The 19,719-nt window shown below is 45.4% G+C and overlaps 1 protein-coding gene and 1 pseudogene across 1 annotated transcript in view; both read right to left on the reverse strand.

Moving 5' to 3' along the window:
- HK2 (hexokinase 2) overlaps positions 1 to 19,719 on the reverse strand; it is a 70,050-nt gene that overhangs the window by 14,792 nt on the left and 35,539 nt on the right. The window contains 7 exon segments of the mRNA XM_040223839.1: positions 2,898 to 2,968; positions 2,970 to 3,054; positions 5,563 to 5,746; positions 6,085 to 6,184; positions 6,950 to 7,045; positions 7,640 to 7,759; positions 13,115 to 13,263. Of these exon segments, the coding sequence (XP_040079773.1) occupies positions 2,898 to 2,968; positions 2,970 to 3,054; positions 5,563 to 5,746; positions 6,085 to 6,184; positions 6,950 to 7,045; positions 7,640 to 7,759; positions 13,115 to 13,263 (805 nt within the window).
- LOC120851768 lies at positions 16,542 to 17,166 on the reverse strand (annotated as a pseudogene).

Here is a 19,719-nt window from a genome sequence, read left to right on the forward strand (position 1 = left end):
AAAACAAAGTCATTTGGACTGTCTCACTGCTCCTGATAGCACCAAAATCATCTCCTCTCCACCATCTGGTGCCTGAAATAAGGCCTCCTCAAGTGACAAGTGGCAGTCTCAAGAAGAGGAAACCAGTGCTTCCCTGGTGGCTCAGTGGTAAAGAATCCACCTGCCAATGCAGGAGACACAGGTTCAATCCCTGGTCTGGGTAGATTCCACATGCCACAGAGGCTCTGAGCCCGCGTGCCACTACTATTGAACCTGGGCTCTAGAGCCCGGGAACTGCAACTACTTTGCCCACGTGCTACTGAAGCCAGTGAGTCCACGCTCCACAAGAGAAGGTACCACAATGAAAAGCCCATGCACAGCAATGAAAAGCCACCCCTACTCACTGAAAGTAGAGGAAAGTCTGCACAGCAATGAAGATACAGCACAGTCAAAAATAAATAAATAAAGCTGCAGTTAAAAAAACAAACAAACAGGAAACCAAGTCCAACTTTTTGGATATCATTGATTGAAAAACAAAAATCAAGCCATGCTCACTCCCACTCCCGCTACTCGGTGAAAATGCAGTTTTCAGCTCTAACTTTTGGAACTAATGGGCCATCCAAGGACCTCTTTTTCTGTTATGAAGCAGGAGTCAGGATAGAGCCCTTTCTGAAAATCACCAGTATGGAATGATTGTCTGAGGAGGTCTTACAGATAGCTGAGAAGTGAAAGACAAAGGAGAAAAGGAAAGATACATCCAACTAAATGAGTTCCAGAGAATACCAAGGAGAAGAAAGCCTTCTTAAGAATACCAAGGAGAAGAAGAAAGACCAATGCAAAGAAATAGAGAAAAACAATAGACTGAGAAAGACTAGAGATCTCCTCAAGAAAACTGGAGATATCACAGGAACATTTCATGCAAAGATGGGCACAATAAAGGACACAAATGGCAAGGACCTAAAAGAAACAGCAGAGATTTTAAAGATGCCAAGAATTCACTTAAGAGTTGTACAAATGTCTTAATGATCCAGATAACCACAATGGTGTGGTCACTCACCTAGAGCCAGACATCCTAGAGGTGAAGTCAAGTAGGTCTTAGGAAGCATCACTACAGTTAGTGGTGGTGATGGAATTCCAGCTAAGCTATTTCAAATCCTAAAAGATGATGCTGTTAAAGTGCTGGGCTCAATATGCCAGCAAACCTGGAAAACTCAGCAATGGCCACAGGACTGGAAAATGTCAGTTTTCATTCCAATCCCAAAGAAGGGCAATGCCAAAGAATGTTCAAACTATCATACAATTGTGTTCATTTCACATGCTAGCAAGATAAGGCTCAAAATCCTTCAAACTAGGTTCAACAGTATGTGAGCCAAGAACTTCCAAATGTACAATCTGGATTTAGGAAAGGCAGTGGAATCAGAGATCAAATTGCCAACATCTGTTGAATCATAGAAAACGCAAGGAAATTCCAGAAAAATATGTACTTTTGCTTCATTGACTATGCTAAAGCCTTTGTGTGGATCACAACAAACTGTGGAAATTCTTAAAGAGATGGGAATATTGACCACCTACCTGCCTCCTGAGAAACCTGTATGCAGGTCAAGAAGGAACAGTTAGAACTGGACATAGAACAACAGACTGGTTCAAAACTGGGAAAAGAGTACGTCAAGACTGTATATTGTCGCCCTGTTTATTTCACTTCTATGCAGAGTACATTACGTGAAATGCCAGGCTGGATGAATCACAAGCTGGAGTCAAGATTGCCAGGAGAAATGTCAATAACCTCAGATATGCAGATGATCCCATCCTAATGGCAGAGAGCAAAGAGAAACTAAAGAGCCTCTCGATGAAGGTGAAAGAGGAGAGTGGAAAAGCTGGCTTAAAACTCAACGTTCAAACAACAAAGATCATAACATCCGGTCCCATCATTTCATGGCAAATAGATGGGCAAAGAAATGAAAACAGTGGCAGATTTTATCTTCTTGGGCTCCAAAATCACTGCAGATGGTGACTGCAGCCATCAAATTGAAAGACACTTGCTCCTTGGCAGAAAAGCTATCACAAACCCAGACAGCCTATTAAAAGCAGAAATATGACTTTGCAGACAAAGGTCCATATAATCAAACCTATGGTTTTTCCAGTAGTCATGTACAGATGTGACAGTTGGATCATAAAGAAGGCTGAGTGCTGAAGAATTGATGCTTTCAAATTGTGGTGCTGGATAAGACTCTTCAGAGTTCCTTGGATTGCAAGATCAAACCAGTCAATCCTAAAGGAAATCAGTCCTGGAAGGATTGATGCTGAAGCTCCAATACCTTGGCCACCTGATGTGAAGGGTCAATTCATTGGAAAAGCCCCTGATTCTGAGAAAGACTGAGGGCAGGAGAGGAAGGCGGCATCAGCGGATGAGAAGGTTGGATGGCATCACTGAATCAATGGACATGAGTTTGAGCAAACTCCAGGAGATAGTGAAGGACAGGGAAGTCTGTATGCTGCAGTCCATGGGGTCACAGAGGGTCAGACAACACTTAGCAACTAAACAACAAACGGGAATGAAATGCCAGGGCTTCGGGAAAAGAGAAGTGGATGAAAATGAATCACTGAAGGGTCCACAGGGAGCCTCCAGCATAAAGCTGAGGTCTCTGTGCCAGGCAGGAACTCGAGTGCAAAAGTGAAAGTCCTTGCATGGGGGCCAGCTCTCCCCAGCACCATGAGTCACTCTGGTAGTCGGCACATTCAAAACAGACACAAGTGGAAAATATCTGGCAAGTGACATCAAGCCATAGGCCTGCCATGAGAGACCAAGGCCTCCTGCTGTCCACATCTGAAGGGTCAACAGCCTGAGCTTCTTCCTCATTCCCCAGCCATCTGTCCACCCTTCTGAGGTCCCAGCAAACAGAGAAGGATCCAAAGCTTACCCTTCAATATCTGAAACATCTTTGGTCTCAAAATGGCCTGTGGCAAGAAGTTCAGGGCTGAGCTTCCCCCCCAAAAAGCAGCTCCTCCTTGGCCATCTTCACCAGGATGAGCCTCACCAGTTCCCCCATGTACATTCCACTGATCATCTTCTCAAATCTGCAGAGAGAGATACAGCAAGAAAATAAGTCTCTGCTGCCAGTAAATTTGACACGTCCTTGTGGAAGCGGCATGCACACATGGTTCCTATGCAGAACGAAGTGCAAACTTGTGTGGCACTGACTAGGAGTGAGATGTGTAGAGAAGTGACAGCTGGGTACAAATGGGGTTGGAGGCACTGGGAGCTTAGGCTGTCTCTGCAGGCAAGTGGGCCTCGAACTATGAAGGAGGGTCCTTTAGCAGCCAAATCAAACATCCAAGGAGTGTGGGACACTCTACCAAAGCTTGAATTTGAGGTGAAGTGGGTTATGTGGTAGGGTAACAATTTTTAATAAACTTTTTCTCTAGCAAGGAAATGCTCTTTTAAAATGAATTCTTATGCAAAACCTCAGTATTTATCTCAAGCAGGAAAAAAAAAAAAAAAACCCACAGGTCACTCTAATTAAATTTGGGAGCACAGGGCTAGCAACTCATCACCTCAGACTTCCTTCCCCTTGCAGGCCATTTGTGGCTTCCTGAGAAAACAGAACAACGTGGGATGGAAGGGGGATTGGGCAAGAATAGGGACAAATGAGAAGGAGCTCTAAGTGTCACATGGTTTGGGGAATCTGGAAGTGAGACATGTTGGCAGTTTCTGAGCAGGAAGGTGACAAGATAGCCGAGAGGGAAGTAGGGTAATTTATTTTTTCAACACTAGGTGACACTGTTTTCTTTATAAGACAGTCTTTCTGGCTTAGATATATGACAGGCGAAACCAAGCCCTTGCAATTCTTTCTAGCCAAAAAAAAAAAAAAAGGTCCTTTCATGGTATCTTAGAAAGGATCTAGGTCCCACACAGGGCCTTCAGAGAAGGCCCAGAGCAGGGTGTGGAAGAAATTCCGAAGTCACCTGGTGCAAACTACAAGAGAAGAAGCCGGGCCCTCAGGAAGTGACTTGCCCAAGACCCACAAACAGGTATGGCAGAACTAGAGCTAAGTGGAGAGCTGGCAAAACTGCTTGAGCAGGAGATATGTTGAAAATGTTTAAGCACGAGCACAGGCACGCTGCCTGAGAGGCAGCCCAGCTTCGGCAGCAAGGAACTCACATGTCTACTTCTGTACCTTCTCCAAAATAGCTGGTTCTGTGAGAGATAATGGAGGGGGCCAGTGGGGCTCTGAAGTATGAGTGGTAAAGGTTTTTATCTCAGGTTTTAAAAGCACTTTGTTTCCGTCAGTGTTTGGAACACGTTTATTTCGAAATATAACGAGTGAGAAAAAAGTTCGTATTCAAGCCCAGCAATAACTTCAGGGACAGCTGATGCATTGGCAATATGTCCCCCCAGCCTTTTTTGTTTGTTTGTTTGTTGAGCAGTTTTTTCAGTCCATGAATTTCTCACCAGCCGTGGCAGACACAGCCAGTACTCTATGAATGGACTCACTCACTTTTCAACATGTGAGAGAAGCTTGTGACTTAAATAAGCTGGGCTTTGAGGAAGCAAGGACACCTCCCTGTAGAACAGAAGATTCTCCTATAAAGCTGGTTTATAAGGTTGGATTTTCCTCTCCAAGCAGGGATAAGTACCAGATTTCCTACAACAGTCACAGCACCAATGAGACCATAGAGGGCCTAGGAATTCCCTGGCAGTACAGTTGTTGAAACTCTGAGCTTTCTGGGCTGAGGGCCCTGGTTCAGTCCCTGGCCAGGGAACTAAGATCCCGCAAGGCTCAAAAAAAAGGCGAGAGGACTTGATTGCTCAAAATGTTTTGTAATTGTCTTTAGAGGTTGCAGCAATCCCTGTTTCAAGATCTTTAATAAGGACATTAGGCAAATGTTTGTGAGATTGAAATAACGTTTTCTAAGAGTCAGAAGTAACCAAAATCTAAGTCTGACCAGATTGGAGAACATAATATCCAGGGGCCGTTAAAAAAGTTAGAGCCCCTCCTCCAGTCCACTCAAGGACCCTGGTTGGCCCACAGGTCCAGAGAAGGCAGCCAAAGGGGCTCCTTAAGCAACTTTTCTACAGGCCTGAGTCTGCCTACAGCTATAGCAAGAGGCCCTGGCACTCTTGCAGCTCAGCCTAGCTCATAATAGGCAGCAATTAGGAGCCAACTCTCAGCCTCATGCCCTAGGCAGTGACAGAGGTGGAAGCTATGAAATGAGGTTTCAGATCCCTTATCTTTGCTATCTCAACATGGCTTTTCTTATGTGGTGCACAAATTGTTTCTGTGGACAACGTACAGACTGAAGGCAGAGAGAAAGAACAGGGCAGCATGCTTAGAATACAATCTTCTAAAATGACCACTCTTGAGAGTCAAATTATTAGCCGTAATCTGGTTTTTCCACTTGCTCTATCTTTTGCAGACAGCTCTCAGCAACTGATAGTCACAGTATATGTAATAAGCACATTTCCATAAGCAGTGGGTGCCTTGGTAACTTTAGGGGCTGTATGTAAAGTAAAAATAAGAACCACCCCCTAGCCCTGGCCAGCTGCCACCTCAGCTCCTGAGCCCAACCCTTGAGGCCGCTCACAGTTGCTTCCCAGGGTTCAGAGAGCCCATGTCGATCTCCTGATCAAACTCCGTACGGATGTCATCAAGCGCGCCGTCATCCCCAAAGGCCCCCCACTCCATATTGATACACATCCGGCCCTCATCGCCTTCCACCGTGTCGATGTGGCGCATCTCTTCCATGTAGCAGGCGTTGCTGCCCGTGCCTGGACAAAACAAGAGAATGCTCAGCACCCACTCACACTGTCCTCCCCCAGCCCCCAGCCCCCATCTCCCTCTTAAAACTCTGTCCTCAGACCGCTCAGTGTGAATGGGATTCCTTCCTGGAGGCTCCTGGGGCATCTCGACATACTACCCGCTACCACCCACAACTCCTCAAGTCCAGGCTTAGCCCTCAAAAGTGACCACACCATTATCTTCTAACAGGAAGTACAAAGGAAGATCCAGGCCATGGACTCCTCCTCTCTTTGCAGCCCACACCCGCCATCCATTGGCCAGCACTGTGTTCACACACCCACAATGCTCACATGCAGTGTTCACGTACCCACAATGAGACCAATCTCACAGTTCTGGTCATCATAGCCACAGGTCATCATGGTCCCAACGGTATCATTCACCACAGCCACAATATCAATATCAAAGTCCTGCAGGGATAAAAGGGGGACTCTAACTTTCACTGTCACAGAAAGACTACAGATGTGAAGATGAAGAGTAATAAGACACACGGCTCAAGTGCAGGGCTAGAGCTGAAGTTGGGTCCAGATCCAGTCTGACGACAGCATCTCACTTCCCACCCCACTGGTCTTCATCACAGAGGACTTCCCTCACAGCAGGCCTGCAGTCTAGTTCACATTAGTACGCGAACAAGAGCCTGTCTTGTTATCATTGTCTTCTTCTCATTCTCTTTCCTCTTTCCTTTCTCTATCTGTCCCTCCCTCCCTGTAGGTCTTGCCCTTCTGTGACTAGACCTTTATCATGTCCTTTCTCTGCCCTATTCCACCCGGATGCCAACATAAATCCCAAACTTCTCATTTGAAAATGAGGGTTTTTCTTTCACCAAGGCTAAGATTAGTTGTCCATCATGCTAATCTAAAGACCCCCAGAGGCATCTGATCATATATAAGATCACTGGTGTGCTAGTTGTCACTCAATATATAGACGTGTCATTATGCAGCAGACCTTAAACTTACACTTTATTGGGAGCTAACTCTCAATAAAATTGAGAAAAAAACCCCGAAGATTTTGGGGTGACATAACAGAGAAGAAGAGAAAACCTCTCCTTAAGACCCACAAAAAATGCTCATGCCAGTTTGAGGACAGACAAGGCAAGACTTCAGAGTGGACTCAAAAGAATGCAAAGGGCCTCCAGACCCCAAGGCCCTGCATCTCCCTCTGCTGCCCCTACTCACCCCTCTCCTCTGGATGGCCTTCCGGATCAAAGTGACCACATCTTTCCCTTCCACACCACTGGACTTGAACCCCTTGGTCCATGAGACCAGGAAACTCTGGAAAAGGACCAAGAATATTGATTTCCCACAGCACTCAGTCCGTACTCCTCATCATTAGGAGACCTCTGCCATGGGGCTAAACTAAAGTCATGACTGAATTTATACAGGTCTTCCTTATTAGCCTACGGAGGAGAGACTATGTCAGAGACCAAGTAAGGAGGTTAAATGAATGATTTACTATCCCCAAAAAGCAGGCTGTAGAACCGCCAAAATAAGATTCTTGTATCCTAATATTGCAAACTTTCAAGGATGTTTATTATGACACTTTAGAACAAAGGAGTCCCTGACTAATTTCTCACTCCCGTTTCCCTAAGAGGGATAAGGATAATGTGCAATGTATGTCGGTCTGCATTTAGTCATCTGAGGGGACAGTGATTAAGACTCCCCACTTCTCCAATACCTCTTTACCATCCCTCTCACATACACCTACACACACTCTCCTAGAAGGACAGATCTCCCAATACTCAAACATTGTCCATGCAATCCATCAGAGCAAGTTCCATCACCACAGTAGCAAGTGGCTCAGAGTTCTTTCCAGTCCTCCCAGTCCAAAGAATGAAGCAACAAAAATGCCTGAAGGATTCATCTTACCTCGTCTAGTTTTGTTTGGAGGCAGGGGAATGAGAAGGTAAAACCCAAAGGGAGCTTCTTATCTTTGATTTGTAGCTTATCCATGAAGTTGGCCAGGCATTCAGCAATGTGATCAAACAGCTAAGGGCAGACAACACAGGAAGATGAGCAGGGAGGCAGAAAGGCATAGAGATTAAGAGCATGGACTTTGGGCTCAGAAAGGAACTAGCATGGCTGAGTACATGCAAGATATGTATCCCTTCTGGAGTTTTAGTTTGTTCATCTATAAAATAGGGGTGATAACTGGACCTGCTCACAAGTTACCAAATGGATTAAATAAGTCAACACATATAAGGACTTAACACTAGTTAGAAGAATTGGACACGACTGAGTGACTTCACTTTCACCTTTCACCTTCATGCATTGGAGAAGGAAATGGCAACCCACTCCAGTGTTTTTGCCTGGAGAATCCCAGGGACAGGAGAGCCTGGTGGGCTGCCGTCTATGGGGTCGCACAGAGTCAGACACGACTGAAGCAACTTAGCAGCAGCAGCAGCAGTGATTATTAAATTCTGTCTTCCACTTAGACCATTTATCCAAACCACAATGGGGTTATCAAAATAACCACATTAGGCAGGGAAAAATCGCAGCCAAAGCTAATCAGAAAGTCATCGCAAGCCCTAGGAACAGAGTACCCTTTAGTGTCTCTGTCAGAACCTCCCTTGACAAGGATGCACAGCTGATTATCTTACCAGAAAGGGCAACCCATCTGACTGCCAAAAAGTATTTTGGCAACCTGGTCTCTTGTGACTGGGGGAGGGGAGGGGACATTCTCTGTGGGCATTCTATAAATGAACTTAACAAAAGTAACTTTTCGATCTTTCCTCCATTCTAGAAAACCAGTCTTCTGGGGGGCAATTCCAAGAAGTTATCTTTGTTTTCTAACTTCAATATGAGAACCTAAGTGAGTTCACAAAGATCACTGAAAAAGAAACAGGGTTTGTGGATGGGCAGCCTCACAATATAACTATTGTAAGCAGGATCCAAAGCTCCTAAGAAAACTTGTAAGCCTAAGAAATTATCCACTTTCAATTTGTCCCAAAGCCTGTAGCCCCTTGGCTTCCTTTTTCCCCATTCAAAATCCTCAAAGAGAAATTGGTGACCCCTTTGACACAGAGGCTGAGGCTAGGAACAACCTGGTGCAAAAAGTAAGCAAAAGTCCAAAAGACTGAGCAGAGTCCAAGAGCCAGGTTGACCAGATGGCAAAATCTAAAAGCCAACGGAGGCAAAAGGAAACAATGTTTCTTTTCTCTTCCAGGCAGAAGCAAGGAAGATTCCACTCCTCCAGGGATTCCCAAAGTGTAGTCCACAGCATCATCATCATCATCAAGTCAGGATTTAAACCTCCTGAATCAGAAGGTGTTTGCAGAGCCTTCAAAGTAATCCTAAAGCAGTGGTTTGAGAACCACTGCACTACACTACCAAAAGTATTTGCATTTACAAAGGGACTGAGAGACTTGGGATGACAGGGTAGGTGAAGAGTGGCACTGGCCCCCCAGATGTCTGGGGTATGCTCAGTCAGTGGGAAGAATCTGGAAAGACAAGGCCAGCTCCTTCTAGAAGGGGTCTGGCTCTAACTGAACTTCCCAGTGGATCCTGTCTCTGTCTGATCATGTGTAAAATTAACCTCAGGTAATACTGAAACACTCAATTTCCAAACCAAAACTTTCTCAAGAGTACATGCTGGGTAATGACAGGGCTCTCTCACTAAGAAGATCCCCAGTGCCTAAGTGCCAACACCCTTGAGCAGAAATCAAGGATTTTAGTGTGGAAATAGGGTTTCTGGATAGATATTCAGCAAGTTCTGTTCTGTTGGCAAGCTGATCAGTGACACAATTTACAATAGGGTTAAACAAATTCCCAGTACCCTCTTCCTGGTACTCTAATCAAAATTATCTTTAGTACAATAGTTTGACCCAAAAAAAGGAAGTTACAGAAGCTGTGCAAAGAGATAAGGCCAATCATCAGAGATAGGGGGAGGGTTTGAAGAAAGAGAAATGGTTTCCCCTCTCCCAACCCTGATCATTGCTCTTTCCAATTGCACTACCAACAGGGGTAGGCAGGAAAAAAAACAAAGAGGCAGTGAAGAGGCATTAGATAATGTGTTACCCAATACAGTAGCCACTAGCCATCTGTAGCTATTTCAATTAATTAGAATTTTTAAAAAGTCACTTCCTCAATCACACTGCTGCTGCTGCTGCTAAGTCGCTTCAGTCGTGTCCAGCTCTGTGCAACCCCATAGACAGCAGGCCACCAGGCTCCCCAGTCCCTGGGATTCTCCAGGCAAGAACACTGGAGTGGGTTGCCATTTCCTTCTCCAATGCATGAAAGTGAAAAGCGAAAGTGAAGTTGCTCAGTGTCCGACCCTCAGCAAACCCATGGACTGCAGCCCACCAGGCTTCTCCGTCCATGGGATTTTCCAGGCAAGAGTACTAGTCATTTGCAAGTGCTCAATCCTGCAAGTAGCTAGCGGCTGCCTCACAGTACAGGACAGATACTAAACAGTTCTACCACATGAAAAGTTCTATTGCACAGTGTTGGGTTAGAACCTGCAGCGCTTTAAAAGAGGGGAGGAGGAGACCATCTGCTTCCATTGAAGGAAGACTATCTCCTTTTCTGTTAGCTGCTGATCTAACGATAAGATACTGGGAGAAAGAGCTAACACTTTTCTGCCATAAAAAGGCTCAAAGGGCATTATTTTATGAAGGGAGAAAGGCTTTCTTTCCATTATTGGTCTGAGAATCTGCTCACTCCCCTTCTCACAGGAAACACTAAAAAATCTAAACTGGCTGCTATTACAATTCGTAATTCACTGTTCCCAAGTGGAAGTTCATGGGCCATGAGACAGACTTTGTCCAGGACTCATACTACCTGGGTTCACAGATCTTCAAAAACCTTTGCAAGTTTTGAGTATGGTGATTTGGTCATGGTTTTAACTAAATTTTATTCTTTAAATCCATTATTTTCCTATAATTAAAGGTTGATAGATAATATCTTAAAAAGAAAGAAAGAAAAAGGAAAAGATAGGGGGGAAAAGCACCAATAATTCTACCACCAAAATAGCCACTATGACTTTCCTTCCAATTTTTTACCAAGTGTTTTCTGCAGTTTTTTAAAAATATAAATTTATTTAAATTGGAGGCTAATTACTTTACAATATTGTATTGGTTTTGCCATACATTGACATGAATCTGCCACAGGTGTACATGTGTTCCCCATCCTGAACCCCCCTCCCACCTCCCTCCCCATCCCATCCCACTGGGTCATCCCAGTTTTCTGCAGTTTTTACAATGATAGCATTCTTTCCCTTCCTTGGGATGAATGAGCATCTATATTTTCTTTTTTTTTTTTTTAATTTTTATTTATTTATTTTTCTAATTTTTTTTTTACTTTACAATACTGTATTGGTTTTGCCATACATCAACATGAATCCGAGCACCTGTCTTTGTTTCATTTTTATATAGAATTTTTTTTAATCTACTGGAAGCATTTATATTGCAATCGAGTCATAATTTCTTTCAGATGGGCTTCATAGATTCACTGGACTAACACATTTTGTTTCTGTATTTTGGAGCTAGATGACCAAATCCTACACAGTCCCAGAGACTCCCTTGCCCAACCCCAGCATTAAAACAAGGAAAGCAGGTTTTCCCTCAGGGCCATCCCCAAGGACACACAAAGGGTCTAAAACTCTCTCCCCTACATGTCCTGCTCATTGTCTGAAATTCCCTTCCCAGGAGGTGGTCTGCTGTGGTGGGAAGAACAGTGCATTAGAAGGGAGAAGTTTCTACCTCTTCCAAGCTCAAGAGATGACCATGCAAGGTAGGCCCCTTACTTAGATATCACCTCCTCCATTCACACTTTTGTTGAGTACATATTAGGTATAATAAACACAGCAGGAATAGCCAGCACTCAAGAGTGATCCCTATAGCTGTGCGAGTATCCAGGAATGTCTTTGGTGATTCCTCTCCATGAACAGCTAGAGTAGGAGCAGAAAGAACATCCCAAGGAAGCTTGTGCAGAGCAGGTGAAAGGGGATACCATTGTCCTTGGATACCGAAAAACAGAACAATGGCTGAACCTGTGGCTATCACCCACCAACCAACCAGATATTTCTGCTGTGGTAGCAATGAGTGCCCTCTGTAGGAAGGCTCTTCTGAGGGAACTGTTGAGAGGGAGAGCCACCAAGAGTCAGCACTAGCCCCTTTGGGGAGCGCTTTCTACTCTGGAAGCAGGGGCAGGTAGTAGAGACCCTAGACCACCATACTGCCTAATTCCAGGAAGCACCATTCCCACAGACCACATCACGGGGTCTGAAAAGCGGATGGAGCCTCCTAGGGCCGGACAAACACAGGCTCTGGTCGTTTGGATCTGGCTTTGTCCCTTGCCTCTGGCCCCTCCCTCCCCTGAAATGGCAACTGGGCTCAATGCTTCAAAGCCCAGTTCCACATCTAAAAGTGGACAGAATAGAAGCACCCAGCCTTAGGGCTAGTGTGAGGATAAAAGAAGGAAATCCACACAAACGTGTGTTACTTCCGGTGGGCCGATGTGTGTGTCTTGGTGGCCCAGTCGGATCTGAAGAACTGAAAGGGTAGACCAGGACTTTGATTACCAGCAAGGATCCGTGACCGAGTACACAGTAGCTGCTCAACACACACGGAGTACACAGTAGCTGCTCAATGTTCAGACACTATCGTGATGGCAAGTCCATCCTTGCTTGTTCTCTTCTAGCTATTACTGAGATGACTCTTACTTGGATTTCACATTTCTTCTCCATCCACTCTTTCTATTGTATGTGCTGAGTACAAAACATGACTTGGGGTCACAGAGATGTGGGGATAACTTAGCATGATTTGGGGCCAGTGTGGAAGTACACAGAGCCCACTGCAGCACCAGGTAGAAGAGACACCCCAAAGCTGGATTTTTTTCCAACAGGCTCCCATCCCTGTGTGTAAAACCTCTTCTGTTTTAGAATGTCAAAGGGGGAGAGCAAATAACCAAAAAGGTTAAGAAGCATGTTCCATTTCACGTTTTGCTATGCTAACAATGGTGTGTCAGAACAATCACCGTGACAGGTGGCAGTGTCAAGCCACAATTATGTATTCTCCTGACTTGCTATTCAATGACACCACTAACCATAGGTATCCAGGTGTACTGGCCCAGCCTCCTGACATCAGACTCCCCAGTGCATGCAAGCAGAGCTCAGATGAGACAGAAAGTGAAAATCCCTCCCACTAAAGCACATCCAGACCCTGGGGTCTCGTGTATATGCTCTCTGGCCACATGTACCTCTGCTGATGGAGGCCCCCACCTAGCCTCCAGGCGTTGAGGGGCATCACCCGGCAAAGAGGGGAGTCAAGGTCTCCTCCCTCCAAGACCACAGAGAAGGAGCATTATCTGCTCCTGTAGGGCCCAGAGCCCCAGTGGCCGTCATACCTGGGTGCCACTGCCTCGCATGATGTCCTCGGGGATGGCATAGATCTGGTTCTCCATCTCAACCTTCTGGAGTCCATTGTCTGTTACTCTTACCCAAAGCACACGGAAGTTGGTCCCTCCAAGGTCCAGAGCCAGGAACTCTCCATGTTCTGCAGAGAGAAGGGCCACTGTTAGTTCAGGAAAGACAAGGCGCAACTGTTTCACAGAGACCAAAACTTAAAACCCAAGAATCCTGCCATAAACACTGGTCATCTCTGGATGATGAGATGTGGGTGAAAAAAGTGGGTCTCACTTTTTTCTACACACTTTTATGTATTGCCTTATTCTTCTTAATGCTAAGCACTTGTATATTACTTTTAGGATACACACGAAGAATCACTTTCCTATCCAATGATAGGGTGCCCACCCCCTCACAAAAGCTGACTATTTCCCAAGGGCTTTCACCCAAGTCCCCCCTGAGCTCACAGGGCCCATCAAGCCCTGCATCAAGAGACCAGGCCTCGGTTTTGTTCTTCATGCCCCCAGGACACCCAATACACTGCTACAAGCTTGTGGCCCCCCTGGGCCTTTTGCCAAATTGTGATCTTTGAACAAAATGTAGTCTTTAATGTTTGTACACAGTGACAGTAAAATCCCTCAGCAGGAATGAGAGTCACACGAGGGAGTGGAATGGGATCCAGCTAACTATAAGTTAAGAGGCCTCGTAAATAAGTCTAGAAGGTGCCCCCTGCCAAAAAAAAATCCCAGGCTTACTCAAGTGTGAGAGAATGCTGACCTAAGAGTATATGAGACAAGAGTCCGGCCACTCAGATAAGCCACAGGGCAGGGGCGAGAGGGGAGAGAGGGAGAATCCACAGACACAAGCGGGTCAAGAGTTCCAGGTGTCACGGGAAGGCACAGTCCAGTCCCTCCAGGAAATTAGCAGAGCAGAACAGGAAACATCCAGATTCCAGATGATAACAGGGGCTGCGGGGACACACGCCATTGTGCGGTGCAGAATGGAAGTGCTGAAGAGGTGTGGAGGCCCGAGCCGGGGCTGGGGTTCAGCAGGCCAGGACCGGGACAAGGTGGACTTGTCCCCTGAGCAGCCTCCTCAACCAGGCCTGCTCCAGCAGTCTTCCAGTGCCCCACCACACGCCTTCTGAAATTATTTCCGGGGTGGGGGGTGGGGATTCACTTATTGGCATGTTTGTCAACACTCAGCCCCTCTCCTGATGGGAGACTTGCCCCTGAAGTAAGGGAGAATGGATCAGAGGGTCCGGGAAGCACCCTGACTAAGAGAAAAAAGAGTTTATTCTGACCCATATGTTCTCAGCTGCAAGGAGTATTTGGTCCTGAGGAAAGCCAACCTCTGCCCAGCTCCTTGAGGGCACTCACCAACACAGCCCCTCCCATCCAGAGGGGCCGCCTGAAGTGGACATCATGCCCCCGAGATTGCATGGGCCTTACCTCCACACAACCCTGGTCTGCTGGTAACAATACATAGGGAGACTGGCTCTGGCGCCCACATTACCCACACCAGAACTCCAGCCACTCTGGGAACATGGCAGATTCCTGAGCCTCTGAGCTTCAGCTGCTTCATCTCCAGAGCAGGAGCTTCCTACCTGATGTGGCTAAGGTGAGGGGAAAACCAAGTAACATGCCTCAAGTACCTAGCACAAAACCAAGAACTCAGAACACATTCAACAAGGACTAGAAACCTTCCATCCAGGCTCTTGGCAAACACAGCCTGACACTCACACTTGAGTCTCCCAGGCCCAGCGTCAGGGCTGTGTCTCAGAATGAAAAAAAGTAAAAGCAACATCCTGAGGCGAGACTGAAGAAATTTGTCTAAGAAAAGCGACCAGAATCTTTGCCAGTGACTTCAGCACACCTCCTCAGGGAGTACTAATTTTCTGTCCCTTCCATGGCATCTCGTGGTCCCCCAGCCCTTTAGCCACCGTTGCTAGATAACTAGGGCAACCTCAACCCCATCTAGAGAGACTCTCCCCTTGTGGTCATGGCTGACTTTTCCAGGCATACCAGTTCTGAGCCTCCCCTGGTAGTGGGACGTCAGCCAGTTTGTAGGGAGAACTATGTGAGGCTCTCATGGGGGATGAAAAGGAAAATCAAAGATGAATCGCCTGCCTCAGCATTCTGCAGCCCAGGATATATGAATCTGCTGAATCGGCGACCGTGGGGGATTGAGGCGGCCGAGGCTGCCCCTGGTTGGTCACGATTCAAGGCTAGCCCAGCCGGATTCACTGGAGGGGACAGCTCTATCAGGAATGGTGGTTTTGCAGTATTTGCCGATGGACTGTAGGGAAATCACAAATAATAAAGTACTGCTGATAAATTCATTCCCAAGAAGGAATGTCGTTCTTTCCAGACTCCGCCAGATCAGACATTCCTCTTCATCTCTCCTGCCTGATGCCCCTCCACAAACACGCATAATCACAGCTAACACAGCCGAAGACTTCAGTCCTTCCAGAGTCCAATATCTCTGAGACAGGCCCAGCATCATGACGCCTGGAGCTAAATCGTAAGGTGACCCTTTGAGACAGTGAATGGACCCCTTCCCTAGTGCCCACCTCCCCACTATGCCTGAGCTGCTTACACCGAGCAGCAGCAGGCTTTGTTTTGAATTCCAGCTCGCTGCTTCAGTACCTGTATGGACTCTCTGAGCATGTCACCTCGCCTGCAGAACGGGGCTCATAATGCTGACTCTCCCAGGGCTCATGAGCTTACACAAAATACAGAACACATTATAACGGAATATACAGGTCCACAGTAAGCCGTCGATAGGCAGTTACTGCTGTCACTCTCATTGCTTCTTTGATTATGTAGCTCCTCTCTCCTAGTTCTCAGCCCCTCTAATTCTCGCCTACTCCTATTCTATTCCGGACTCAAATCCTACCACCACGGTTTGCCTTCCAGGACATCCTAGAAGTCCAGAGCAGAGAGTATGTGATGTGGTATGAAAGGGGATGGTATCTGTGGGTCTGAGACAGTCAGACTGGTTGGGCAGGAGCAAGGTTCTGGGGCAGGAGAACCTACAGGAGAAACCTATAGCTGGTTTCTTTTTCTTTTTTTTTGAAGGTTTTTTGCAAGTAGCTTTATTTACAATGCCAACTTTAAAAGTCACGGAACTAAAATTAACTGGACAATAAACTAGGCAGAAATTGCTTTACAAAAAGGGAAAGCCCAAAATGCCACTTTCTATAAGGAACCCACAGTTCAATTTTATTCAGAGCAAAGAAAAGAAATTTTCAATCATACTAGAAGAAACTGGGCCTTAAGTTTGGGAACTGTACTGAAACTACACATGTAATGAGGACAACATTCTGCTAATACAATTGACTTGCTGCTGCATTTGTTGACTGGTTTTCTAATATTAACAATTATAAACAAAGCAGTGCAACTAGTAGTTGGAATAATCCTTACAGTGTTACAGCGTTAGACACGAAATTTCACTTCTCCTCACCTCACACCACTGGTTCTCTTTGCGTTACATGGGCTTCCTCTTCTTCAGTAAAACCATTTTTGATATTGAATGTCTTTCGAATCTCCTCAGGAGTTTTGCCCTTGATCATATTAGCAACAGTCTTGCAGATAACATCAAGCAAACCTTTGATGTCTAAGTAGTTTGCTGCCAATATAAGCTCAGAGTGTCCCTTGGTCAACTTTCAGGAATTCTTGATCCCAAATAGGTATATCATCTGATCATTTTTCTTTGTTCTCATCATCCTCAGGAGGTGGAGGATCATCCTTGTGGTGGGTGCACCACTGAATGACCTTTTTTTAATATTGCTGCATTAACATTTGGCAAGGGGACTGCATCATCATCTCCATCATCCATTCCCAAATCTTCCAGCATAGTCTTGATGGTCACAGACTGTTGTGCAATTTCAACATCAACTTCAAATATCTCTCCATCAGAACTCTGCAACTTAATTGAAGGCATGGTGTTAGGTCTCAAGGAGATGACGGGCTGGAGGCTGAAGTGAGCAGGGCAACGTTGTCAAACAGCAAAACTGCAAAGCGGAGAACAAGGCCACTACAGCCTAGCTGGTTTCTTCAGTACACAGCCACAGGGCATAGGACCCAGTGAGGCCCAGCAAGATTATTCTGCTGAATGATTATATTTGGTGTATGAGGCAATGGATTAAGAAAACATCTCATATTTCATTTGCTTATTGACGGTTCATTTGTTAAACAAAATATTTAAGATCCTAAGATCAGAGGTAAGATTTACTTTATTGTTAAGCAAGTTGTTATGTCTAGAAAACAATTTTAACATCTGATTTTTAAAATGTTCAAACCGTACAAAAGTGGGAAAAAATGAAAAGCAGATATCTCTTTTCTTCTGCACATCCCCAAAGCAAACATTATTAATGTTTCTTGAGCGTGGGCTCAGTCATTTCAGTCATGTCTGACTCTTTGAGACCCTGTGGACTGGAGCCCACCACGCTCCTCTCTCTGTCCATGGGATTTTCCAGGCAAGAATTCTGGAGTGGATTGCCAAGCCGTCCTCCAGGGGATCTTCCCAAGGACTGAATCCACGTCTCGTATGACTTCTGCATTGCAGGTGGATTCTTTACCCACCGAGTCACCTGACTTTCCTTAGATATATTTATACTATAAAAACAGGGAAGACTAGGGACTTCCCTGGTGGTCCAGTGGCTAAGACTTCATGCTCCCAATGCAGGGGGCCCAGGTTCCATCCTTAGTCAGGGAACTAGATCCCACATGTTGCAGCTAAAGATCCCGCATGCCACAACTGAAAGATCCCATGTGCCATGGTAAGAATCAGCACAGCCAAATAAATACGTAAATACTAAAAATAACAAACAACAACAACAAAAAACCAAACAGGGTTTCTCTGGCGGCTCAGTGGTAAAGAATCTGACCACCAACGCAGCAGACACGGGTTTGATCCCTGGTCCGGGAAGATCCCACATGCCACGGAGCAATGAAGTCCCCATGCCACAACTACGGAGCCTGTGCTCTCAAGCCTGGGAGCCACAGCTACCAAGCCCACGTGTTGCCACTACCGAAGTCTGCATGCCTTACTTAGAGCCCGGGCTCCGCAACAAGAGAAGCCCCCACACCCCAACTAGAGAGTAGCCCCTGCTCGCTACAGCTAGAGAAAAGCTCTCACAGCAACAAAGACCCAGCACAGTCAAAAATAAAGAAATAAAATTATTAAAAAAAAAAAAAAGAGAAGACTGTTAGCTGATGCCTTCTATGAAAAAGATTTGAATTGCTGGTTCTAAGGATTTATGTTTTTAACTGCTAAGTATGTTAGTCACTCAGTCGTGTCCCACTCTTTGCGACCCCCATGGACAGTAGCCCATCAGGCTCTTCTGTCCATGGGACTTCCCAGGCAAGAATAATAGCATGGGTAGCCATTTCCTTCTCCAGAGGATCTTCCCAACCCAGGGATCAAACCTGGGTCTCCTGAATTGCAGGCAGATTCTTTACCATCTGATCCACCAGGAAAACCAAAGATATCACCAAATTATCTTCCTAAAAATTCTTTCCAGATAAACCAACAAATGGGTTTCACTGTCACCAATGTCTATGTCTCATACAATTGTTCACTTCTTTCCTTTGTGTAGGTTGTTGTTGCTAAGTCGCTTCAGTCGTATCTGACTCTGCGCGACCCCATAGACGGCAGCCCACCAGGCTCCACTGTCCCTGGGATTCTCCAGGCAAGAACACTGGAGTGGGTTGCCATTTCCTTCTCCAAGTTAGGTTGCTGCTACTGCTGCTAAGTCGCTTTAGTCATGTCCGACTCTGTACGACCCCATAGATGGCAGCCCACCAGGCTCCCCCGTCCCTGGGATTCTCCAGGCAAGAACACTGGAGTGGGTTGTCATTTCCTTCTCCAAGTTAGTTTAGACATTTTGAATTACTGATTGGCAGTGCAAATTCTTTTTTCTGTGAATTTTCTACTCACATGTCTTGCCTTTTATACATATATATTCTTTATTTTATTAATAACTTAAAAGAGCTCTTTGTATATTAAAAAGAATAGTTTCATTGGTTGTATATCTGCAATTTTTTTTCCAGTTGGATGTTTGCATTCACTCTCCTTTATAAGTCTCCCTCTCCAGTTACTTCTAAATGGTGTCACCACCACTACAAAAAAATCAAAGAAGCAAGGTTTTACTATAGGTTTATTTGAAAGATCAAATTCATCTTATACTTTCTTATGTGACTTTTTCGAAAAACTGAAGCCCAGAACCTTGCCTTCACCTCTGGTCTCTGGGACACAGCTTAGACTTCCCTACTTGCATCTGAATTATTGTGGTAATAAAACAATGAAAAGACAGAGGGAGGTGTGGGGGAGATTCAGTTAATTTAAGGCCCAACATGTCGATATTTTTAATAGAAGAGAAATTTGTTAAATGATGTTTATAAACATAATCTCATTAATCATCAATGACCCCCATTTCCAGATAAGAAAACCAAGGCTCAAGTCAAGAAAAACTAAAACCAAAATTTAAATTCAGGTCTAGTTTTCTAGCAAAGTTTTCTGTTGTAGTGAGCAAGGAGGCTGCTCATGAGAAAATTATAAATCCTCAAATAAGGAATTATTCACTACTGGGGCTCCCCTGGCG

Source organism: Oryx dammah, unplaced genomic scaffold (assembly GCF_014754425.2).
Source record: "Oryx dammah isolate SB20612 unplaced genomic scaffold, SCBI_Odam_1.1 HiC_scaffold_25, whole genome shotgun sequence".
Lineage (NCBI taxonomy): Eukaryota > Metazoa > Chordata > Mammalia > Artiodactyla > Bovidae > Oryx > Oryx dammah.